Source organism: Mycetomoellerius zeteki, unplaced genomic scaffold (genome assembly GCF_001594055.1).
Source record: "Mycetomoellerius zeteki isolate Tzet28-1 unplaced genomic scaffold, Tzet1.0 scaffold135, whole genome shotgun sequence".
NCBI classification, from domain to species: Eukaryota; Metazoa; Arthropoda; class Insecta; order Hymenoptera; family Formicidae; genus Mycetomoellerius; species Mycetomoellerius zeteki.
Window position 1 is genome coordinate 335627 of NW_017256287.1, and position 24780 is coordinate 360406.

Here is a 24780-nt window from a genome sequence, read left to right on the forward strand (position 1 = left end):
AATGCGAAATTCCGTTATCATAAGCAGTCGATTTTTTATTTTATGTAACTGTAAGTGTAGATTACATATGCGGAAAGGTATACATATCAATGGGCGCAGTTTTGTATCAATAAGTTGCGTGTAACGGATGTAAGGTAATCTAATTAACGGTTGTAAACTTTGTGTTGGTATCACGTGTGCGATGAACGGTACGGTGGTTTTGGTATAGTTGAAAGGACAGCCTTGCTTTTTTCACTGACGATTTGGTCGGTAAGGTCACGGTCGTAATCCTCGTTGACATCGTATATGTGTTTGCAGCTTGCAGCCAGTAATATGTACGTATGCTGATATGTGTGTGCGTGTGCATGTTGTGCGTGCATGCGTGCGTGCGTGCGTGCGTGTGTGTGTGTGTGTGTGTGTGTGTGTGTGTGTGCGCGCGCGCGCGCGCGCGCGCGATGCGGCGCGTGCGTAAACACGCGAGGGAGAACAAACTTTCGCGACGAGGGGTGAGCTATCACATCCCCGCATACACGAGGATTTTACGAAGATATGTTCCGCGCGTGGATTTTACGGAACTTATGCGAGTCGATCCTGGAAAGATTCTTTTTCACGAATCTTATCAAATATTTGATGTACTTTTGAGAATTAAAAATGTAAACTTCGGCAAATTTACTTAGAGCCATCATATTTGAAGAGAATATTAAGAACATTAAAAATATACAGAATGAGAAATTTAAAAAAAATGAGCTTGAAATGTAAGCGGGAATATTTATGTATACTTAGTTTTACACAGTTGATAATTTTTGTTACTGTATAAATGATTTTGATTGCATTTACTCTTGTATAAAATAGACTCATTATTCCATTTACCGGTATATTTCCATATTTTGTAGAACGGTCGACAATTTTATAGCTTATCTAACAACCACGAAAGTCCGGACGTTCGATATCTGGATAATCGGAGTTTGTATGTAGCGAAATCACGGTCGTGATTGTGTAGTGGTAAGAGCATGCGCGACCCGAGCTCTGTCTCTCTTTTGAGTCGGTTGTCCGTCCTTGTCTCGGAAAACTTTCCTGTGATGAGCTTTGTTGGTCGTTTCCCCAGCAGGACGGAAAAGTTAAATGCGAAAGTTTTATCCGATATCCAGTGCCTCTGCGCGTCTGGAAAAAGGTATCTACGCACATGGCTATCGTTCGGCTTGGTCGCGCGATTACAGTAGCGTTTGCTTTCAACATCCTTGATACTTATAAATAAAATTCGTACAGTGATATGATTCACGATGCAAGATATCAATGACACATTTTAATTTAAAATCGTATATCTTTCCAGATATTTCTCTTTGATAACAAAGAATATAATACAAATTCATCGAATTCCGTAATTAAAAGAGGATTCTAAATCCTGAATTACGAATTTCGCAGAAATAATTGATAATAAGAGCTAGATTCCTATTTAATTATTCGATAATGTTAAAAACGTTTTATATGAAATTCGAGTAAATCAGAGCCATCTGCTTGCGCTAGCAATTATACACTGAAAAAAATTTACTATATCTTAATAAATATTTCTTTAAATATTTGTAAGTAAACATTTACTGAATGTTAACATATATTTATTTGATACAAGAATCATTAATTTGATTTATTTAATTATCATTTTTTTTCATTGAGAATAAATATTTATTTACAAATATTTAAAAAAATATTTATTAAGATATAGTAGATTTTTTTCAGTTTCATAATCCGTATAGCAACATTGTAACATTCCCGTAATATTGCAACTTTGCAGCAATGTTGCTGCAAGTCTCTGTGTGCGTGGGAAATAATCAAATTGTTGCAGATATTGTAAAGTGCGGATTTGTCTGTTAACAGAATGGCGTCCAGGAAAACAAGACAGAATCACTCGATACAGCATCTGCTCGAGTTACCCTCTAATCGGGATTCAAAATTATCGCGGTTTCCCGTGAAGGAGCATACTCAACTGCCGCCGTCCATGCCAACTCCTCGCCAAGTTCCGGTGACCGTGTTGCATCCCTCTCCGAAAAAGGTAAGTGGAACACGAATAATCCGCGGATAATCCGCGACAACAATCATAGGAGCAGCATGAAATCTCTGAAATCCGCGTGTACAATTCGCGCACACAGACGGGCGACATTGGTCGCGTTCAGCAGACTCAACTGTTGTGGAGCGGATCCGTGAGCGCTCACTGCTATTGGTGTATTCTTTTAAATCATCCAATAGCAGCGAGAGCTCATTGATCCGCTCCGCAACAGTTGAGTCTGCTGAACGCGACCATTGTCACGTCTGAGACGACATTGGCGATATTTTAAAACCGTACAAATGATAGAGCTTAATAATAGAACGTCGAAGAAAAAGATCGCCCTACTTTTTAAGAGCGACATGATTATCCCGCGCGGAGAATAATCGTTGAGGCATTAGCTCATCGAGCATATCGAGTTGAGGAATATTAAGTGATCCTCTCCAAAGAATTTCTTCCTGCGATAATGTGAAATATCTTTTACGCATCATCGCGAAAGCTGATCCGTTTTTTTACTATTATAGTAATTTTTTATATATTGCGAAATTATTTTATACGTACGAGACGGAAAAGTAAATGTTTGTTAATTATAATAATTTAAATACTCTTACTAAATAAGAATTCATTTTTTTTAATGAATTAAATCAAATATATAATGTTTAAAGATGCTAACAAAGAGCCGACACTGGACGTTCATGTGTACATATATTTATTAAATTTTTAATATAATTATGTAGTGAAATTTATAAAAAAAGTCATAACGATAATCATTGTCATAACAAAAATATTTCGACTTTTTTAAGGTCATTTTCAATACATTATGAGATTTTTAAATATTACATATAAAATTGTTCTAACTAATGCAGTCTAATTTTGATTTAAACCATTATATAAAAACCATTATATAAAGTTTGGATCAAAAAGCTGTTGATAGCAATGTCCTTGTGATTGGATGCAGTCCAATCTGAATCTAAAACATTAATATACAGTCAGCAATTATTAAGGTGTCACGTTACGCAAAAAGTAGAGACTTACGTCAATTGTTACTAAGTATAACTGTACCAATAAGAAATTATAAATCAATGATGCTAATCATTATGTTAAATACAGAATATTCATAAAGACTTACATACATGCGATTATGTAATAACAATAGTATTTGAAAAATTTATTTAATAACTCTGTTTACCATAATAATAGAACGTCGAAGTCTATTTAAAAAATCTACTAAAACATGAAAATTAGAGGAAAAGAAGGAGACATTTTTTGGTCATTTTGAATTGTTATTTGCGTATAGAATATTAATATTATTTATAATCATATCTTTAGCTCTTTCTATTTTGTACCTATTAGAAAGTTGCGAAACGAAGCCGCAACGTAAAAAGATGAGATCTGCGAGAAACGTAAAACGAAACGATTGTAACGGCATAAACCGCTGACGTTTCACATTGTCACGGTAGTTTTTTTTATCGATCATTTCGTACATGGGACATTGTTATTACTCGTATAAATGTCGACGCAAGCTTGAATCCGTGACGCACAGCGGAAGAGATAATTTTCAACTTTATCACTGCCATATTGGCAACCTTGTATTCTCGTTAAAAGTGTTTTTAATCTTATGTAATAAATTGAGCCGAAATTGAACGTATTAGAGAAAAATAAGTAAATAAAATTAGTCTATAATCTAATATTTTTACATTATCTATTTTTAAATAAATTATTTTTAACTGAATTTATTTTAACTGTAATTTAAATTAATAAAACGACACTGTTTAATACACACACATACACACGCGCGCGCGCGTTATATTGGTGATAAATTTATGTAGGGTAAGGTTGCCGAAATCACACCACTTTTTACTTAAAGGCTCATAACTCAGAAATTATGAAGAATGTTCTTAAGTTTTTTACAGCATAATAAACTGTACTCTTTTCCCTTTCTTATGTAATTTTTTCATAATTTTTTTGCACTATTATAACATTTAGAATCAGGATTTTTTTAGTATGCGATTTTTCAGGTGCGATTTAGGCAACGAGGAAATTCGTTGCCTAAATTGCACCACACCAATATTACTCATTTAAAACATTATGATAATGTAAAAAATTTAAAAATTACATAAGAAAAGGAAAAAATTGTATCTTATTATACTGTTAAAAATTTAAGAATATATTTTTTGTAATTTCTGAAACACATGATAATTTCAAGAAGTAATTTAAGAAGTTTCTACGTGAAATAAAATAAACACTTAATTCGTAGATTTACAATATACATTTTTACATAATAATGAATGGAATAAAAATGTAAGAAATGGAAAAATATTAGGTAACGTGTGATTTAAGAAGTTAGATTATAGTGCGATTTAGGAAATTACATTATGGTGCGATTTAGGAAACTACAGCATTTTTTAAGGTTTTGTTTATTTTATTTATAAAAAAAATGTAAAGCAAACTTTAATCCTATTAATTTAATTTTAATAATATTCTAAAATCACGCCAAATGGTCAAGACTTAGGCTATTTAAGTTATATTTTCTGTAATTCTGCTATGAAATACGTTGAAAAATAGCAAACGCTGTCACGATTTTTTTATTTATCTAAATAACAACACTCTTGTTGCACTTTATGTCACGAGCATAACAGAGTAGCATTACAGTATCACGTAGTTCTTAAATAATCTGTAAGAAAGTATATAAATACAATAATTGAATTTTTAAGCGAGGTAGTACGATTTAAGAGTCGGTGCGATTTCGGTAACTTTACCCTATTATTTTGAAAGGAAGAAGGATAGAATATAATTATTTAACCTTTACCGTACAAGATTGGGTCACTAGTGACCGAACAATTTCTGTTCGTGCAAGTTTCTTTGAGTCTTTTGGTGATTATAAATTATACTACATTTTATCATTTTCCAAAATGAAATTTCAATATTTATTCTAGAAAGTTGAAAGTATGTTGGTGAATTTTTAGATATTAAAATTAATTAAATATTTTCAAAAGATATCAATATTATTATTATATTTCGAGTTGTAGTTCATTATACGGTTATACAAATGCATATAAATGTACGATAATTCTATTATCTTTATTTAGATTTATAACAAACACAGCTATATCTGCATTTTCTGTGCTGATGTTATGATTCAACAATAACTGATTCCAGAATTAATTTATTTTTTATATCCTGTTTTTTTATAAAAAATCTATAATTGAATATTCTTTTTAAATTTTTAATTTTATACGCAATGTTAGAATTATTGTCTTATCAATTGATTACTGTCAATGCATTATTAAATTATATGTATATAAATTTTTAGATTTACATACACTGAGATAAAAGTGTTTAGTATTTGTGACTATAATTTGATATTTAACATAATTATTACTGTTTATACGTTATTACTGTTATAACGTTAGTAATAATGATTATGTTTATAGTTCTATAGAAAAAATATATAGATACCGAAAATGACTATAAATTATAATTATTATTACTAAATATAGTTGCAATTATCATAATTTAACTATAATTTGTAGTTATTTTTGGTGCTAAGTATATGTATATAATATAGGATAACCGAACCTTATATGGCATCTAAGCTTTGCGATTTTTTCCTTTAGCTGATATATATTTATTATAAATACATACATATTTATTTGAAACAAAAACCATTAATTTGATTTAACTATCTTTTCTTTAATTAAGTAAATATTCATTTACTGTAAGTTTAGATTTACTTATTAGTACTATTTAAATAAATACGTATTAAGATTTAGTAAATTTTTTTCAGTATAAATACCTAATATGATCTAATAAGTATATGCTTTCCTTTTTTCGTAAAAAATATTAGAAAAATGGAAAATAAAGTGCACAATGTTACTTTTATAAGATTATAAATTTATTAATTATTAACATATCGACATATTTGTTGATATGCAAGAATACGTAAAGAACTATATTTTCCAAACAATTGACTTATCTCTTTATCTACTTATTTTCACGATGTAGCAGGTGAATTAGAAGTCATGATCTGGAATAACAAAAATACAAAAAAATGTTACAATCAATATATGTACCTCAGTATAGTTCCAAAAAATCGATACAAAAAAGTATCGATACTGGATGGATATTTGGGGAAAAAAATCGATATTGGATCGGTCTCTGTATCGATACTTATCGATACCTTCGCAAAGCTTCTGGTTTTATTTACAATTCCCTTAAAATAGATTCACATTAAAAAATGTATTTATTTTTATCACAAGATACATATTTTTGTGTCGGCAATTTTACCTTTTAATATCATTAAATTACGATTCAAGATCAAGGCCATTGGAGGTTGTACCTCTTATTTTCATTTTTACGTAAAAATCAATTTTTAGTGCAAAAATGAAAATAAAAGGAATAATCTCCAATGGCCTTGATCTTGACAAATGTTATCCAGGATATGATTCTGAACAACATTCAAGAGGTTTTAGCCGTTAGTCGGACAACTTGCGTCAGTCGGACAACTTGCGTAATGCTAATGCCGACTGATGTACTGTAATTTTCGAGCCTTATAACTCGAAAAATACTTAATGAAAAAATATTTTATTATAGTGTTTTGAAAAGCTCTCGAGGTAAGGGACAAGAAAGTGTAATAAAAAATGGGGGGTTCCATTTAAAAAATTCAAAGTAGCCTTGCTCTTACTTTGACAACGCTATCCAAGGTCAAACAAATGGTACCATTTTATGCTCCTCTCTTCAAAGTCATAAAACTTTTGTCTGAACATATTAGTCATTTGAAACATACTTTCAGAGATAATAGCTTGTAACACTTTACATGGGCCACCCTGTATAAATTAAATACAGTGTTGTAAAACTGCTTTTTTACTTATCTACGAAATATACATCACGACTATCATGTTCTGTATTTTATTTTACTGACATTAACAGAATGAACATACATTTTGTTTTACCGATAATAGAACAAATCGAGTAATAAATTGTAATCGAGTACTTCTGATAGACAGCCTGCACGACTTACCAGGGCCGCGATCCAATTCATGTTCACAATCCTGATAAGCATCATTTGTCTTTGTTTAATATTTGACAAACAACAAGGATGAAATGATTCTTAAACGTAAGCGTGAATCGGACCGCAGTTTAATGCTATCACTATCTATTGAATCTGTGTAATTAAATAGGACATATTGAGTACTAGACCGTATACAGAGTGACCTCATTTTTGGTAGAACTATAAACATACTTTAATTGTTAATTATAATATAATTTAATTAATAAATTATTATTATTAATATTATAGAGTAATAATAATAATTATGGTATATGTAATTATATAGTCATAAATAATACCAAAAACTTTTTTCTTAATGTACACACAGAAAAATACATATTGTATGCAAATAATTACTTGTTTCAAGTTTCAAGTATTTCAAAAATTCATATATCCCCCCGCAAATATGTGTATCATAAATTTATCACAAGAATTAAATTTATTCAAAATATACTTTAAATTCTAATAAGTTTAATACTTTAATCAAGATTATTGTATTAAACAAATTAGATTTACTTATTATATAAAGTCGCTTCTTTGATCAATTTTATAATATTCTTCAAGAGAAAATAAATTCTTGTTTTGAGTATATATATAGTAATGAGTCTTTGTAAAATTGTAATAGTATATATTTTACAAATATTATCAAGAAAATATTCTTTATTAAAGATAACCATTAAAAGGAAGAAAGTAAATTGAATAATCATTTTTCTTGACAATAGAATGATATCTTTTTGTGTGTATTACGTATAATTTTCATATCTCTTATATAATATTAACAATAACTATTTATTTGCTTTATTATTTTATACTAGACAACTGAATGGTTTTTTTGATATTTTATATTACTTTTACTTAAAAATAAAGATAGAATGTACTCAGTAATATTATATTATTAATGTTATTAAGTACATTATCTATCTATAACTAATTAATAACTATCTATAACTATCTATGACTAACAGTAACTTTATATTATTTCCTACTTTGTTACTTATATACAACATGTGTTATACATTATAGTTTCGAGTAAGAAATTGCTTATAATATTAATGTAATGTTGCTATTAGCTTGTGTTAAATCCTTATCTTGAGTGATTATCGACTCGACTTGCAATTTTATATTATCTGCCGATAAACGAGATATTCTTAGTTATTCTATGCTGAGAACATTTCTCGACTACGTTTCAATCGATAAGGTAAAAGCTGTTACCGACGAAATAGAATTCTTCTTTAACGTCATAGGGTTAGCTAGTTACTAAAAAATGTTAGATATTTATTTCATTTACAAAAACACAAAAGACATAATTTTAATATTTTGTTTTAAGTTTTTTATTGTTCATTATATTCAAATTATAAATAGAAACAGAAAATTGTATTTAAAATAATCGTTAATTTTATTCAATATTGTAAGATAATTATCAAAGATAAAAAGCAATATTTTTTTTATAATGTATATATTTGAAGTATTATTTAAAATATGATAGTGTAGTTTTAAAAAAGCCATTTTTTTTAAATTGCAAAAAAAAACTAACATTATTTTCTTTTTGGAAAGAAACAAATATGGCAGATCTTACGGAAATACATAAATTTTTTCAACGAATTTTTCTATCCTTGGGAAAGGAACCGAGAAAATCAGCGGAAAAATTGAGAAAAAAAGGTTTTTTTCAAAATTTTAAAACCATATATAATAGAAAACATAAATGACACCGATGCGTAGAACATTGAACATAATTGCGAGATATCTGCCACGAAAGTAGGGATGGGTGCTTTACGGGCATATAATTTGCTATTGAAATTCTATGAATGGAGGTACGGCAAAAGCGTCTTGAGCATACGCAAGGTGTTGGACGGGAACTGAATTTATGATAATTGCATAAATCAGAGCTTTCCTCCACAATAATCATAATCTATTGGGATAGTTGCTCAAAGTTAGCTATTTAGCCGTCGGCAAGGATCAGGAGAAGGAGATCGAGGGGTTGCTTTCCTCGGTCCTGAATAAGATAAACTCCTTGCTGAGATTGAAGCTAAGAGAGAAATCATTCTTGCCTAAAATTATTGTACTCACATTGCTTAGATAAAAATAAATAATATTTTATCAATGTGTTAATGTACTATTATATAGATAGAACTATACATATGAAACATAATTATAAAAACATTTGGAATAATTTTTCTATATAAAAATTTAAGATGTGTAATTATAAAAATACATATTAAAAACAATTTTCTTGTATACAAGAGAGAAAATAAACATAAATAGATTTTTGAAGATCAATAAGAAGTCGTAGAAGCGACGAAGTTAACAGATGGTGAAACAGAGGGTGCCACCAGCAATTTTCTGGAGTTTGGGACAATTGGAGGTGCGATTTCGTATTTCAGCTTTAACATCCTTTAATTTCTGTGATAGAAAGCACAATAAATAATATAAAATATTTTTAATATGTAGTATTGAGTAGTAGTATAGTTTTCTATTGTTATTCTTAAATTTAAAGTTAATACCAAATGGTTTCTTTTAATATAGAGTAAACTTTATAAATAATTGCAATTTCCTGAAATCGTAGTATAGTCTAATTTTATTTTAATACCTGCTCATTCTACTGAAAATAACACTTTTAAAGCAAGAAATTATACAAGACTCACAAAATATTCAATTTTAAGCAATTGTCTTTATAATTGGTCTGCTGTATTATCTTTCTTTGTATAATGTAAATCTTTCTTTATTGCAAAACTATATTTCGAATGATTGCATCTGACGTGACTCGTGTTACCGTCAAAGATTCGGTAATTAATATCTTATAATATTATAATATGATGAATACAGGAAGCGACTAGGGGTCATACATTGTTTAATGCTTTTATAGGAACAAATAATATCCCGAAGTTATCAAAATTGACCCTAATATCCTTTTAGTTGTCAGTGACGTTAAGGATGTATCTGAGATACAATCGTTGACAAAAGTCCCCCAAATTCGAAATGTTTGCATAACTGCGCCAAATGTGTAGTAAATTTAGTGATAACTATATAAATGGTAGATAATACAACATATTTATTTTTAAAAAGTTATTTTTGCCGCACTTACATAGTCTGCCAGCGATTGATGCATTTCAAAAACCGCAAAATTGTTATGAATAATAATTTCTCTGAAATCGTGTTGTGAAAATTAATCTAATTTTGCAAAAAGTAATTTAGGATCTATACGTATAAAAAATTAAATTTTTGGTACTATTTGTTCAAACTTTTATTACTAATTACATTCGACAAAGTTGCATTGTAAAAAAACGTCTTTTATAGAACTTTAATACTAATACTGGCCAATTAATCACTTATTTTCACACACACACACACACACACACACACACACACACACACACACAATTAATAATATTTTTAATACTTAAAATAAGTTATTAATTGGCCAGTACTAGTATTAAATTTTTATAATCATCATAATTAAAATAATAATTACTCTCTAACGGTTTAGTGAACCTACTTGAAATTTTTTTTAGTTTATTACAGATAACAAAGGAAGAGTGTTTCCCGAAGTTTTCTCAATTTGATACTATTTTTGGAATAGCTCAGATACATCCTTAAAACGCTATCAGTCTAACTTCTCGGCTATAGGAAATCGACTGACTGTCACTTCGGAATCACTGATGATTTCTTTATTAATGGTACGAATCTTCGCACGAGCGCCATTGGAATATTAATGTTGAAATCTCCGCTACCTCAACTTTCATGATCGTTACGGTTATGATTACGATTACGAGCAGCCGTTTCTCTTAAAGGAGAACCCTTATCCTGTGCTATATAATATTTTTCCGATGTACGCGAAATAATCTTTTATTCTCGATACGATGATTCGCGTTGGGGGGCAATTATATTTAAATAGAATTAAATGTTGAATATTTAATAAGGATTTTTGAAGGCAAGTTAAATTTTAAGGTAATACTGATGTCTTATTTAATTAAATAATATTAGAATATCACTTGATTTATAAATTTATATACATGATAGAAAAAATATGGCTAAAAATGAATTCACTGTAACAAAGTAAATAGAATCTGTTTGGGCACACGTTAATCTCAGGGTAAGTTGGAAAACGCGACGTTAAAATACCGGAAAGCTAACCCCAAATCCGCTTAAGGACGCGTATTTATTACTTACGGACGTCTGCTTCATCTCGACCGCTGACTTGCCTCTTCCATGCATGCGGTGTCAGTAAAATAACATTTGATTTTATTTCTTACGGATATAATATCGATTAGTGCCATATGTCATCATATATTTTTATCGACGAACAATTCATTCGAGTCGGAGGAAAAGACTTATAAGAATTAAAAAAGTGTATCTTTGCATTATTATATGAAATTTTTTGATATACATTTTTGGATACTTGTGAATTCCATCACCACCAAGTGTCAGTTGGCTCTACTCTCTGGAAACGTTCTTCTTTGTATTTTGCAAGATACCGTTAGCGACTTTCTCAAGGGAACCTGAAAAGATGAAGCGCATTACCCTTTAACTTTGTCGAGCTGTCACGTTGATCGGGGTTGGAACGAACCCTCCAATTCACTCGGTGGGAGTAGCCACGCGGTTGAGTGAATTTTTATGAATGAATGCGCGAGGATACGCAGATCCTTTGGAATGTGCACCCTGTTTTCACCCCTGCACCTATATTTACGACAGTGACTCTCAGTTGAAAATTTTATCAGATGTTTGTAACGAGGCGGTCGGGTGAGGCAATTTTTTAAATTAGACGCGCTACTTTAAGGGTCGAAATTCCATTTTGTTAAAAATAGAAGCTTCCGGAATATTACTTTGATCACTCATGCTCCCTAGTGACACTTTTATCATCTTCTAGATTGCAATAAATGAAAAAGATTTATTTAGCAGATTTTGATCCTAGAATTTAACTAAATTACATTTTATACATATACATACATTTGGAATGAGTTATAACATATTTTCTGTCATGTATATTTTTAATATTTCCTGTTATATGAAAATAATAATTGTGCACCAACACCGCTGTACTCTTTAACTACAAAGCGACTCTTATTTGTTCGAGGGTCTGAGGTTGAAGGTGTTAGCGACAGTACAAAAGAAGACTTCACCCTTCATGCCTAGAGGGGAGTTTATAAAAATCGTGTCAATTAGGCTTCGAGAAAGGAAGACAAGCCGGGATACGGTGCTCGAGGAGTAAGGGCTTTTAATTCTTCTTATAAAGAGATCACCAGCGGACAATTTATCTCTCGAGTGTTAGATGTTTTAAAAAATGCATTTTTATTTTATAGATACATAGTTTCCTTACTTTCTAAAAAAAAAAAAATTTTTTTGTGTAAAATTGTACTTAAAATAATGATTTGATTATATGATAATGGCTATATAATTAAAAACAATTGCTTACAAATGCATTTAACATTCAATCATATTTACGATATCATTAAAATATTGGCAAGTGTATAATTAATATTATACACAATTAAATCGATATTTTGATAAAATTGATTGAACTATATCTTTTTCTGCAATATATATTTTAATTTTTAATATTTAATATTTTAATAATTATTGAAATAAGACTTTGTTTAAATAAAATCTATTTGAAATTAGATGCAATGTTCAAAATGATTTGTTTTTAACTTCATGTACAATTTGCCAAAAATTTTGTATTTTTGGTCGTATAATTGGAATGTCTTTGCTCCCTCCCCTTTGATGACATTTTTAAGAAAAGATAACACTCTAAAGTAATAATAAGAATATAGCAATGGAGTTTGTTCAAGTTTTGTTTAAGAAGCGCATTATACATTTTTTAAATGCCCATAATAAACGGATTTCTTACAAGTAAATTAAATTGGACGTCTGTATTTGATTTACTTAACATTTGACGCGTAATTAAAAATGCATTTCTTATAGAATACATCTAATATGCTTATTTTGAGTGTATAAAAATAGTAAAAATAAAGATGCTATTATATAAGTAATGTTATGTTAAATGTTTCCGTCTAATATTGTTAACGTTGAGCGTTCGCGATCATTGCTTCCTTTTTGCGCTTTAATTCCCGCTTGATTGCGCAAGGAAGAGAAATGGTTTTACTTCGAGCGGATTTCTCTGTACTTGAATGAAGGTTGTGATTGCGTTCGGTGAAGAAGGGAGAAGCGTCGATCGGCCTAGGTACTGCTCCGGGCGAGGATTAGCCCGTGGGGTATTGTAACGTCGTAAATACACCCCCTTTTTACCCCTCGAGCTTTAAACCCCCTTGTCTCCGCTTGTCTCTCAACATTCGGTAAGTTTGCTGGCTATTCTCAACATTGGTTCTTTCCAAACTGTAAAATTATTCTTCCCTCGCTGTTTCCTTCCCTCCTTCTATATTTCTTTAATCGCATTTTTAATCAATTAATAATCTTTATGAGTTTCAATTAAATATGAGTTTAATGTGAAAAAATACCTTATTCTGTATTTTTGATTGAATAAGTTTTGAAAATAAAAAGTTAATAAAACACACAAATATAAGTAACAATTGCTAAATTTAATTGTTTTAATAATTAAATTTAGCAATTGTTACTTATATTATACTTTATAATTTAATTTAATAATTTTTGATGCTAGTCGTAAGTAAAATTTGCTATATTCAATGTCATCTACAAATTTTAAGTCATTTGCGTTTGTTTTCATATTTTAATGGTTTATTTGCTTTTATTCTGAAACAAGTTCACAACAACATTGGTGATAGAGATTATTTTTGACGTGTAATGAAAGCAAGAAAGCAAAATACACACACACACACACACACACACACATACGACATTGATAATTGTCTTTATTTTTTCAATCTATTTGATAAAAATACCACATTTTATTTTATATATTCAATATTTAAATGATTTTTACGCGAGTTAACAATAATGGCTCGTTTATCGAACGTTGAATTCCCCTTCATGTTTCTGTTATCAAACACGATCACGGATCATAATTTCAACGGCGCGCTTACAAGAAGGGGCCGTGTAGTTTTTCAACGAAATAGAGAAAAAAATTAGGGAAGGCGCAATTCGAGGAGGCATTTTAGCCAATGTCGTCGTTCCGATACTTATTCGGCATCCCCCGATTCTACGTCCCAAATGATATCTCGGAGCGAAATCCCAGTCGCTGCGCGCACGTTTATAGCCAGTAGAAATAGAAAGGGTTCGCGAGGGGCTCCGGAAGGACTGCGGGGTTATAATGAAATATAGTCCCGTTCCGCCTCGTATAAGACTGCATTAAGATTATACGTTGGCGCGCTCCTTGGCGACCGAAGACGGTCGAAATAAACGGGGCGGCGCGGCGGTATGGACGTAGTGGCTGGGGGGGGGGGGGGAAAAAGGACTACGGTGTTTTAATCAAGCCGGATTTGCTGCGGCAAGCCGTGGCTCCAACTTTCATTTTAGCGAACCCCGCCCTGACAAGCCGTGCACGAACGTTTTCGTCTACTTCCCTTCGTCTCTCTTCCCTATTCCTCTAAGGTCCTATCTGAAGTCCTCTCTCGCGTTCGACAGCACGAGATCTATATGTGTGTTTGCCAGGCATTAAAACGCTATCCCCGTTTTACGGGGACGCGTGATCTTGATCCCGTTTGCCTCCTTAGAAGCTGCGTGATCGGAAAGAGTTGTTTCACGTAGAAACGTAACAACACGGAGCGCTGCTGGCGCGTGAGAAGTTTATTGCGTTTCTTCTAATGTGATAACATTGTTTAATTCGCTTTTGTCATTTTATCACTGTACTCATTATGTATTCTTAATTACTTCGTATTTTTACGCGAACCCTTAAGTATCTTGCAGTCATCTTTAAATTAATAAAGTAAAATAAAATAAATGTACAATAACTGCATGAAAAGAATGATTTTACTAAAATATCTAAAAATTTAGCTAGATACATACATATATATAGATTTGAAAATAATTTTGTTGGACCATCCAAATATTTATGTAGAAAATTTAAACATGATGAGCAAGAAATTTTGATATGAAATTTTGATATATTCTATAGCTTGAGCGTCTTACATAATTATTTTGGTAGTGCAACAAAATTATTTTTAAATCTAACTAAATTTTTAGATACTTTAACAAAATCGTTCTTTTTATGTGCAGGTATTATATCGAATGTTGTATTATTACTGACGGAGGTAAAAGTAAATAGTCTAATAAAAATAAATTATGTTGTGAATCTGTCTCTACAGTGTATATTATAGACTTTATTGTACATGTTGCGTGTGTACGTCATGTGCGTCCTTGCAACAACGGATGGGTTAGCAAGTATACCACGGGATTCGCAATAATACATTATCGGAAAACGGTAGGATGCCCTCTATTTCTATCCCTTTCTCACGTAACGCTTTTGTATCGCAACCGTTTCTAGATCGCCTAACGGAATTGTGTGTTTGTCGATTTCATCTCTTCCGTCTTTCAGCTAACTCCCTTTTCCTCCTCTGATACGGAGAAGCTTGGTTTATTTAAGCAATCGATGCTGTTACGCACTTCCATCAGCGAGCTATTTGTTTCACAACTACTGTGATGAAGAATTTATGCAATCTATACATAAATCGTTTGATAAGCGTCAGTACTATATTTCTTATTGGACGAAATGATGATATAAGTCAATAAAGCTGAAATTTCGTCTTAATATTTTTATTCATGATTATTCAAAATAATATGAGAAATAAATCTTCAGGTTTTTTGTATGATCACAGAAAACTATCGTAAGCAACATAATGTTATATAATTTCATATACTTTTTTATATCTTTTAAAATAAAGAAAATAATTTTTGCTACTATTCTAAACAACATTTTATATAATTTTTTTTAAACTATTTCGATTTTGAAATCGTACAGCTGAATTAATACAAAGATATCTTACAAGATTTTTTTAAATTTCATCAGTTTTAAAATAAATAATGCATTTCAATTAGTCGAGAGATGATTGTATTATATTTTTAAATCATTTCTTTTAGAATTAGTTGCTGCATGTAACATTTGTCTAGATTCGTTTGTGTTAAAAGCTTTGGTTCTTCAGGATTAAACTTTTCATTCCAGAGACTCCGAGGCTTTATATTCCGTGCTCTACCACCTCTGCTTATAACTCGTATCGGAAGTACATAAGACTTTAACTCGCGCTCCCAATACAGATTACTCGTCCACCCTTTCTCGAAGATAAGAAACATCTAGCACCATTCCGTATTCTCCGCTCTTATAGCTCGGAGCTGGCGCTAAGCCTCGAGGATCTACCGAGGGTTTATATTTCGACATTTATTCCAATCTACCACCCCTGTATTTGTCTTTCCGATATAACCGATACTTTCGGTTGATGAATCCGATTCGTTGAGCTGTCACCTGTAAACTTCAGCATTGTACATTTAGTCATTTAGTATTCACGCAGCTTTTTCAGCAATGAAACGCAATTCTCAATTATTTTTATCGCAATAAAATTATTATTATATTCATTAATTAAAGAAATGTATATGTCGAAACATTTATATATATCTTCACTAAACTATGATTCTTATAATTAATCAAATAAGTAAGAAAAAAGCCAATGCGGTCGAGGCTAGATCTTTTGGTAGCTAATAATATTGTTATATATAAATTTTAAATATATTCGCTTTTCTTACTTATTTGATTTATTCATATAACGGTGCAGATTAACTTATTAATTATTATTGTAGTTCTTAGTTTAATGATTTGAATCAACCAATTTTCTCTAACATTTCGCGATATTTACTGGACCTTATCCCATGCATAAAGTTTCATGCTGCTCAGCTTTAGCTGCTTAGCTTCGCTTTTAGAGACTGAAAAGCTAGTCTGAGACTTATCATTCCACGATAACTCCTCTGACGAAGATACGGCGTGTAGGAGGAATTCGTTTCATCTAGACGCGAGCCAGGAGCGCGGAAAGGAAGGAAGGAAGGAAGGTAGGAAGGAACATACGGCAAACACAATATGGCGTCTGCCGCGAGAAAGCCCGAAGCGTTCTGGACCGGTCAGTATGCAATATGCTAAGGTTCTGCCGACCTCCTACCCCTAGTCTGACGCCGTCCCTTCCTCTCACTCCTTCACGATCCCTCTTTCTCTCCATCCTTCTGGTCCTCTATAACCTTCGAATCCTTGGGTTTGGGAATTTAATTACAGTATAGTGCCTACATTGTAACCCCAGCCGGCCCGGAAATAAACTCCCCATTGTCGCGGCACAAAGCTTCTATTTGTCACGAGACCTGGGCGTTCGACACCCTTGCGAAGCGCACCACCTCCGCCTCCCGCGCTACCTGCTCTTCGATATCGACCTTTGTACTGGAGCTTTGACTTACGTCGTTTTGACCAAGTGAGATCGACCATTCGAATGCTAATCCGATTATGGATGTTTTTTCATTTATGTATATATATCTATACCACCGCAATTTTCAAGCAATCTCTCGAATATTCTTATTATTCTCGCGCTACAGCAAATCCACCTTTCATTTATTTTCCATTGTTAAATAATGCGACGACGACATTAATTTCGTAACAGCCGCTAATTTCGTTCAAGGGGACATTATATTCTCTTAATGTTTTACAATACGAATAGCGGTTTTTTGCTTTTCTCGTATTGTAATTAATTGGGAAGATATTTTGACATATCACTTTTCGAACACGCTTGTAATAACATTTACTCACGTGACTTTTCTTTCATTTGAAACTTGAAACCTCGCTAACCGTAAGTATACATTTCCTCGAACGTGTAAGCTAGAACCCGTCCAGGCGCGCTCCATTCACCGTCTTACATTATAGAGGAGATTATCCGAGTAACCACAGCCTACCTTCTCTAACAATCTCCCTATTCCGCTTCTTCGCGAACTTCCATGTAATAAGTAACAACGCCATTTAATTATAAATGTTCGTATCCCTGGAACGAACTTACCTGGCTCCCACCTTCGGTTTAATCTTAATTACGACGGAGAGGTACGCATTCGTACCGAGAACTTAAACATCTCACATAATCAAAAGAATTATCATATTACAAGTTCAATATCTCTCTTTTCACGATAATAGTTAGAGAATTATTACAGAATAACATCATTTTTAACATATACTTTCAAAAAATTTCTTTTCGTAATAATGTAAAAAATGATTGAATAAGGAGAGAAAGAGAGAGAGAGAGACTTTCATTACAATAATAATTATTTAAAAGTTATTAAACAGATAAGGAACTTTGTTTATTCACAAACCTATGTATGAATTTCTTCACATACAAAATTTCCATATAATTTAGAGTCTGTCTATAAGTTACTGTTAAGGAAGAAATCGGTTTTACATTTGTAAAAAAGTATTTCTTTTTGTTCTGGCAATTCCTGTGTATAAAAGTTATTTAACCCTAATCTGTATCGTGAGACCAGAGAGGATCCAAAATATTTTCTTTAATTACATAGTGAAAAATTGTCTACAACAATTGTTTCTCACAATCTTACATAATTTTGAGTTACATAATTTTATTCCTTGGATTCCGTCCTTTAAAATGAAAAAAAATGTTCAATTACATTAACTTTATAAGCAAAGATATATTAATTTAAAAAGTATTACTTATACATATTTTAAAAGTAAATGTTATGAATGAATTATAGATTATTCTAGATCTCATTTAAAAGTAATACAAAAAATTTAGTGATGATTTAAAGATCTGAACCAAAAGAGTTATTTTCATAAAAAATAGTATCTTTTTATCTAATGTTCTAATAGAAAAGTATGAAAATGTAAAATATAAAGTAATGGTTTAATATAAAGATTTTTGTTATTATTTTAAATAGCAAAAATAATTTCATAATACTTAAAGTAAGTATATAAATATACAAAATAATACATAAGTATACAAAATGATTTATGTAAAGTTACATTGCGCGTTGCAGAGATTAGTTATTACATAAATAAACAAAATATTTATTTTTTCTAAATCTTCGTAACTAATCTGAACCGTAATAAAACTTTACATTGAATCATTTTGAGTATTCCTAAAGTACTTATGCAAAAAATTAAAACTTGTTATTTTTTCAATTTTTAATTAAGAAAAACCCTATTCGAAATGGATCTTAATGTTTAAATACACACACACACACACACACACACACACACACACACACACACACACACATATTTCTCTTGTGTGAATTTATATATAATACATTCTGATTTTGCATATCGCGCGCCGAAATATTTTCCAGACTTAAAACGCATTCATGAGTAGAACTAGGATAGTATAGTAATATCACTTATTATATAAATTGTACAATCATTTTAATAATTTTTTTGATTCTAATAAGCATTTTTTACAAGAATATTAGTTGTCATATGACTACATTGTATATATAACGGCAAGTATTAATAACGATGTTAGGGCAATTCAATTTTTTGAATGATGAGTCGTATCGAGGGACCGGAAGTTTAATGACTACGATGTTCTTCCACGATTGTTATCGCGCCGCGACACGCATCTTCATGCGTAATGTTAAACGATCTCTATCTTTCTCACACGACCAAGAGATGATTTTGTCTCTTGCATAGAGGCGAATCGCTGCCGTTTGACGCTGAGAATAGATTACGTTTGAGCACGTACATACATGAGCGAACGTGAACCTTTCGAGGCACTCGATGTGCTTTCGTTGCTGCTATCGCGAGGACTGCTGCAAGTTTGCGATGCAACGGAATGACGACAGATGCGTTCCAGCAACAGTTCCGCTGTCGATTCCTCGGTCGAAATTGCCATCATCGTCGGCCCATAAATATAACGAGCATTCCTCCATTCGCCGAGGCTCTCTCGGCATCGGACCGTAAAGCCCCCATAATTATTCACTCGTCGTTAAATCGGCCGCCTACGCGGCAGTTACGGCTTCCCGTCAGCCAAGTATATACCTACCATGCATACTGACTACGCGTTGCCACGATGAACGCATGTGCTTATACAGTGTGTATAACGTTTGCTCTGGAATTATCGTAAGCCTCGAGAAGCAAAGTTCTCGAATTACGAATTTTCACGTCTTTGTAAAATGCTTACAAATTCATTACGCTTTATGCCTAAATATTTGTTGTATTAAAATTAACATGAAAAAGGGGTTACATTTTTTTATAAATAAATTTTTATGCCAGCTATTACAATGATAATTACTTTCTATGCCAGCTATTACAGTGATAATTACTTTCTATTGTACTCCATACTCTCACACGTCTTAAAGTTTTTTAAGATTATAATAGTTACATCATATTAATTAGTTGGAGAACGAGATTGACGTATATAAATATATCATTCATTCTGGAATATTGTACAAAGTAATCGTTCATCGGTTTGTTTATCTAATGCATACAATTGTTCTTTACGGTTATTTTATACGACCCTTTCACAGAAAAAGACAGCAAATTACGATCGGTTGACTTTCGTTTGCATGACATTCATACTGTAATTGCATATTGACAACAAAAAATAAAGTTTTGTTTAATCCGCCTGACTTCTTCTCGCCTAAAACCGAAGAACAGTTATCATCATAGTTTTTTTACCATTTGACCATATTTATTGTATTTTTGATCTTGGTTCATCGACAATTGTTAACTTAATTATACACAACAATTTTGTATTAGAAAAAATATGGTTAATTTTCATTCGTGTGACATTAATTACGTTAATAATTGCGTGCGGTTATTTTAGATGTAGTTATCAGTGACATTAGCGTATAGTTAAAACGATTGCGTTTATTTACTGTCAACACTTTTTGTTATATTTATATTCAATGATTGTCATATAATTTTTCTTTTTTTTTCCGCTGATGAAGGACTCTGTGAAGCTCGAAATGCGTCCGGAATCATTATATATTTTTTAATGTGAGAATAAAAGATATATATCGTTTTATATTTTTTTATCTTTGCTCGTTTTAAGTTGTCCTATTTTTTATACAGATTGTAATAAATTTTTCGTTAACAAAAAATGTGAAGATGAACAACATAAAAAATTAAGAATCGTTTCATTTCGATAATTTTTTTAAATATTTCAAATATTATGTAAAAAGTTAATTTCTCTAAAGATGTTATTTTTGGAAATGCTGTATTAAAATTACTGTGTGTAGTTGTGCAAATATTTTATCTTTTTTTGAAAGCACGGTGTAAGTATTATATAACGTTTCTGATATTAGAATTTAATTTGAATCCATTCATAGGATGGATAAATTAAAATTAAAGTTAAAGTACTCAAGCACTAGTTATCGAGATTATAAGAGTAATTAAAACATTGCCTTTACCCGATCCTTTTAATTAGCCAGCGACATTATCTTTTCGATTTCCGGTACCTATGCATGCGCTTGTATTTCAATCTCTTTTGGCAGGTCGTTAGAAACGGAAAGGCAGGGATGGAAGAGTAAAAAGAAAAGAAGCGATCGAGGGGTGCAAAAGTTTTCGATGAAATCGCGAGTACCCTCGAAACTTGCCGTTCGAAAACCGTCGGAGCTGGCGGATGTACGAGATTCGGACGGAAAGCGAAAACCGTTTCGTTATAGGTGGATGGTGTCGGCTCTTCTGGGATGCAGGTGGAGGGTGGAGGGAGGGAGAGAGTCGGGACGCGCGGCGGAACGGGCCTTAATTGCCCGCGAGTTAATTAAACTGTAATTCAATCGCGCGAATTCGCCGATGTTTTATCGCGGCGCGACGCGCCGTTAAGTTCGCGCACTCGGCGATACGCTCGTTACGGAAACGGGAAAGTATATCGGACCGATGCGTTTTGCGTACGCTGAGCGAAGACGAAGGTAATTTACATAGGGGGTGAATTAAGTCTAAGTGTTGTACATATTAATGGAAACTCAAATTACTTAGAATTTAACGTGATGTTTTGAGGCATAAGCAGAGTCATATTTTAAGAATGTTTAAACGTTTCTTCTCGGCGTCCACTACGTTGGAGCAAATTAAAGTTAGTGAATAAATATTATTAGTTTGCAAATAGCAGTTCTAGTTAATTTGTTTACGACAGTAACATTCTATATACTCTTAAAACTCGCATAAAAATTGATATAAACAATAATAAGTTAATCTAGATTGCTAGATATGAATAAATCAAATAATAAAAGGGCCAATACGATTGAGACTAGATTTTGATGCCTACATTGATTGTGAGAAAAATTTTTGTTCGATAATAGTCAAGAGTCTGATCATATGAATAAGAATTCTAATCATCTCAACTAGAATTATAATAAATTTAATAAGAAAATTCTGATTTGGTCATTTTCAATTCTTTTCACTCTTTTTCCAGTATAATGTTTTATATGTAAATTCTAAATAGATATTTTAATTATGTAAAGTGTGTGCCGCTTACTGTTGGATTTGAAACGCAATCATAAACTGAAGCTCAAATAATAGTAATATTATAATTAATTTGGTCATTGATAAGAAAATTGATATAATTCTTGCGTCGGATCTAAAAAAGTCATTGCGATACCTTTCAAAATGTTTCATTATTATTTTGTATATTTAGATTGATTTCAAGCGTATCGAAATTCATCTACTGATAAATCGAATATCGCATGTGAATTTAGGCAGATTACGCCAGTGGATTTCTTAGACCAGTGGCGAGGTGAGGGCAGCGAGGGCTGCTTATTGTAATTATCCCTTCGAAGTATGTACAGCCTACCCTTGGCCAAAGGCCTCCCCTTCCGCACACGCTCCCGGGCTCGATTGTTCTTGCTCTTATGGCACCGTGCGCCACGTCTATGAAATTAAGCGTACTACCCTTCTTGCCGAAAACGCGCCTGTTCCGTCAAGATCTCTCCTCTCCCCTTTGCTCCTCGGTCCTCCTCCTGCCGATGTATCCAACGCCCTTAATTTCTCGAAGATAATTGCCGCCTCGTCTCTGTTAAACCGTCGCGATAATCGATGCGTCGCGCCAACGCCGCACCGCGATTGATGACTTCGCTCGCGCGGGCGCGCGAAACGCAAAACGAAATTACATTCTTTCGAAAGTCCTGTCTCATCCTTGGCAATTACCCAGTCAGGGAACCTCCCTCTTCTTTCTCTCCTCCCTCAGAGTAGTCAGTCTCGTTACTCGATCCGTAATTTGTTACTTATCTAGAACAAAACTTTCGATTGCTCGCGTCTCCCGGGATATGTAGACGAAGTTTCGTCGCCCTGAGCGATAAATGAGAAATTTAAAACAAGCTATTCAGTCGCACGGGGAAACATTATACTTGGCTGTCACTTTGCGTTTCATTTATCGATAGAATCAAAAATTTAATTTAGTTTATTATTATTAATCATGTTTCGTAACGATATGCTACTAAATGATCGACTTGATGAAATGATTGACTTATATTACTTAACAAAATGAAATTTCAACGTATGAGGCAGAATTGCTTGTACTCTCTCTCTCTCTCTCTCTCTCTCTCTCTCTCTCTCTCTCTCTTCATGCGAGATATTATTAAAAAGTCTCGTGATTATTTTATAGCCGTGTTTGTGAACGATCAGTACGTATACGACATATGAATTTATTGAGAGACTTGCATATGCAACATGGAACTTTGGTGGTCCGTAGTTTTTTTTCGATCGGATATGTAGATCACGTACATTTTTCGCGAAAATCATGCACCGAATTCGCGCCACGTACCGGGTCTTGCACTTTGTCGGAATGTTTGACTTCGTCGGATACATATTTCAATCGTCGTGACCGAAGAAGCAAGGGGAAAGAGGAATGGTTGTTTGCCGGTGACCAGAATTTAATATTCATCCAATCAGGGGGGGCAAATTCACTGCGCCCGAGGGTGTCACTTCTACCTCTCCTACTGCCTGCTTTTCGTTTCCTTGCCAATCGCATATTTGCTCGTTCGAGAAACTGAATAGAAAAATTTGCGATGTGAATATTTGCGACAAATGTGATCTAGTGTGTAAAGAAAGCATATTTTTAAGTAAGTTTGAAGAAAAAGATGAATTGAATTGATCTATATAAAAGCATATGAAAGCTAATACAAAATAATATTTATTTATTTATTTTTCTTTGCGTGTACATTTCCTCACTTTTTTTTGCTTACATAACAATCATTTTCATAATTTAATACGTAATTTAAGGGGTTAGATCACCCTTGTGAAGCCCTAAAATGATACCTATCTTTGGGAATTTTTTGTGTGTAAATAAATAACTTTATTTAAAATCTGCTTAGAGGGCTTCAGTATACATATACATATAACAAATTAAAAAAAATATTTTTTAAAACTTTTTTATCTTCAAAATGGCGACACACTGACTCAATCCTTTTTTCTGCAGCTCCAAATCGGTGTACATAATTCCAGAAACACAGTTTGACTTTGAATAAAATATAAAGAATTTTCATAATCTACACATCAAAGACTAGAGAAATACGTAGGGATTTTTCAAAATATTTTTCTCAAAATGGCAGTTATTTTACAAAAAACTTGCATTTTTGTCCTAAAATGTACGTATAAAAATGTTAATTGCAAAAATAGTTTTCAATATTTCGAAAAAAACTACGTACTTCTTTATAGTATGTATAAAAGCAAATCCTGTGAAAATTTCAAGTAAATCGGATAAAAACTGTAAGAGTTATGCTGTACACCAATTTAAAAAATGCCGTTCGGCAGTGCGGTGAGGCGCTTCGCTAAGACAGCTCTACAGCATGATAGTAGTGTAATTTCGCTATAAAACTATTTTCATCAACAAGTATTTCTATGACT

General features: G+C 32.2%; 1 protein-coding gene across 1 annotated transcript in view; it reads left to right on the top strand.

Annotated features, from left to right (window-relative positions):
- Window positions 1-237: 237 nt before the first annotated feature.
- LOC108731721 (uncharacterized) overlaps window positions 238-24780 on the top strand; it is a 324356-nt gene continuing 299813 nt past the window's right edge. The window contains 2 exon segments of the mRNA XM_018462205.1: window positions 238-314; window positions 1852-2026. Of these exon segments, the coding sequence (XP_018317707.1) occupies window positions 286-314; window positions 1852-2026 (204 nt within the window). The 5' untranslated portion in view covers window positions 238-285.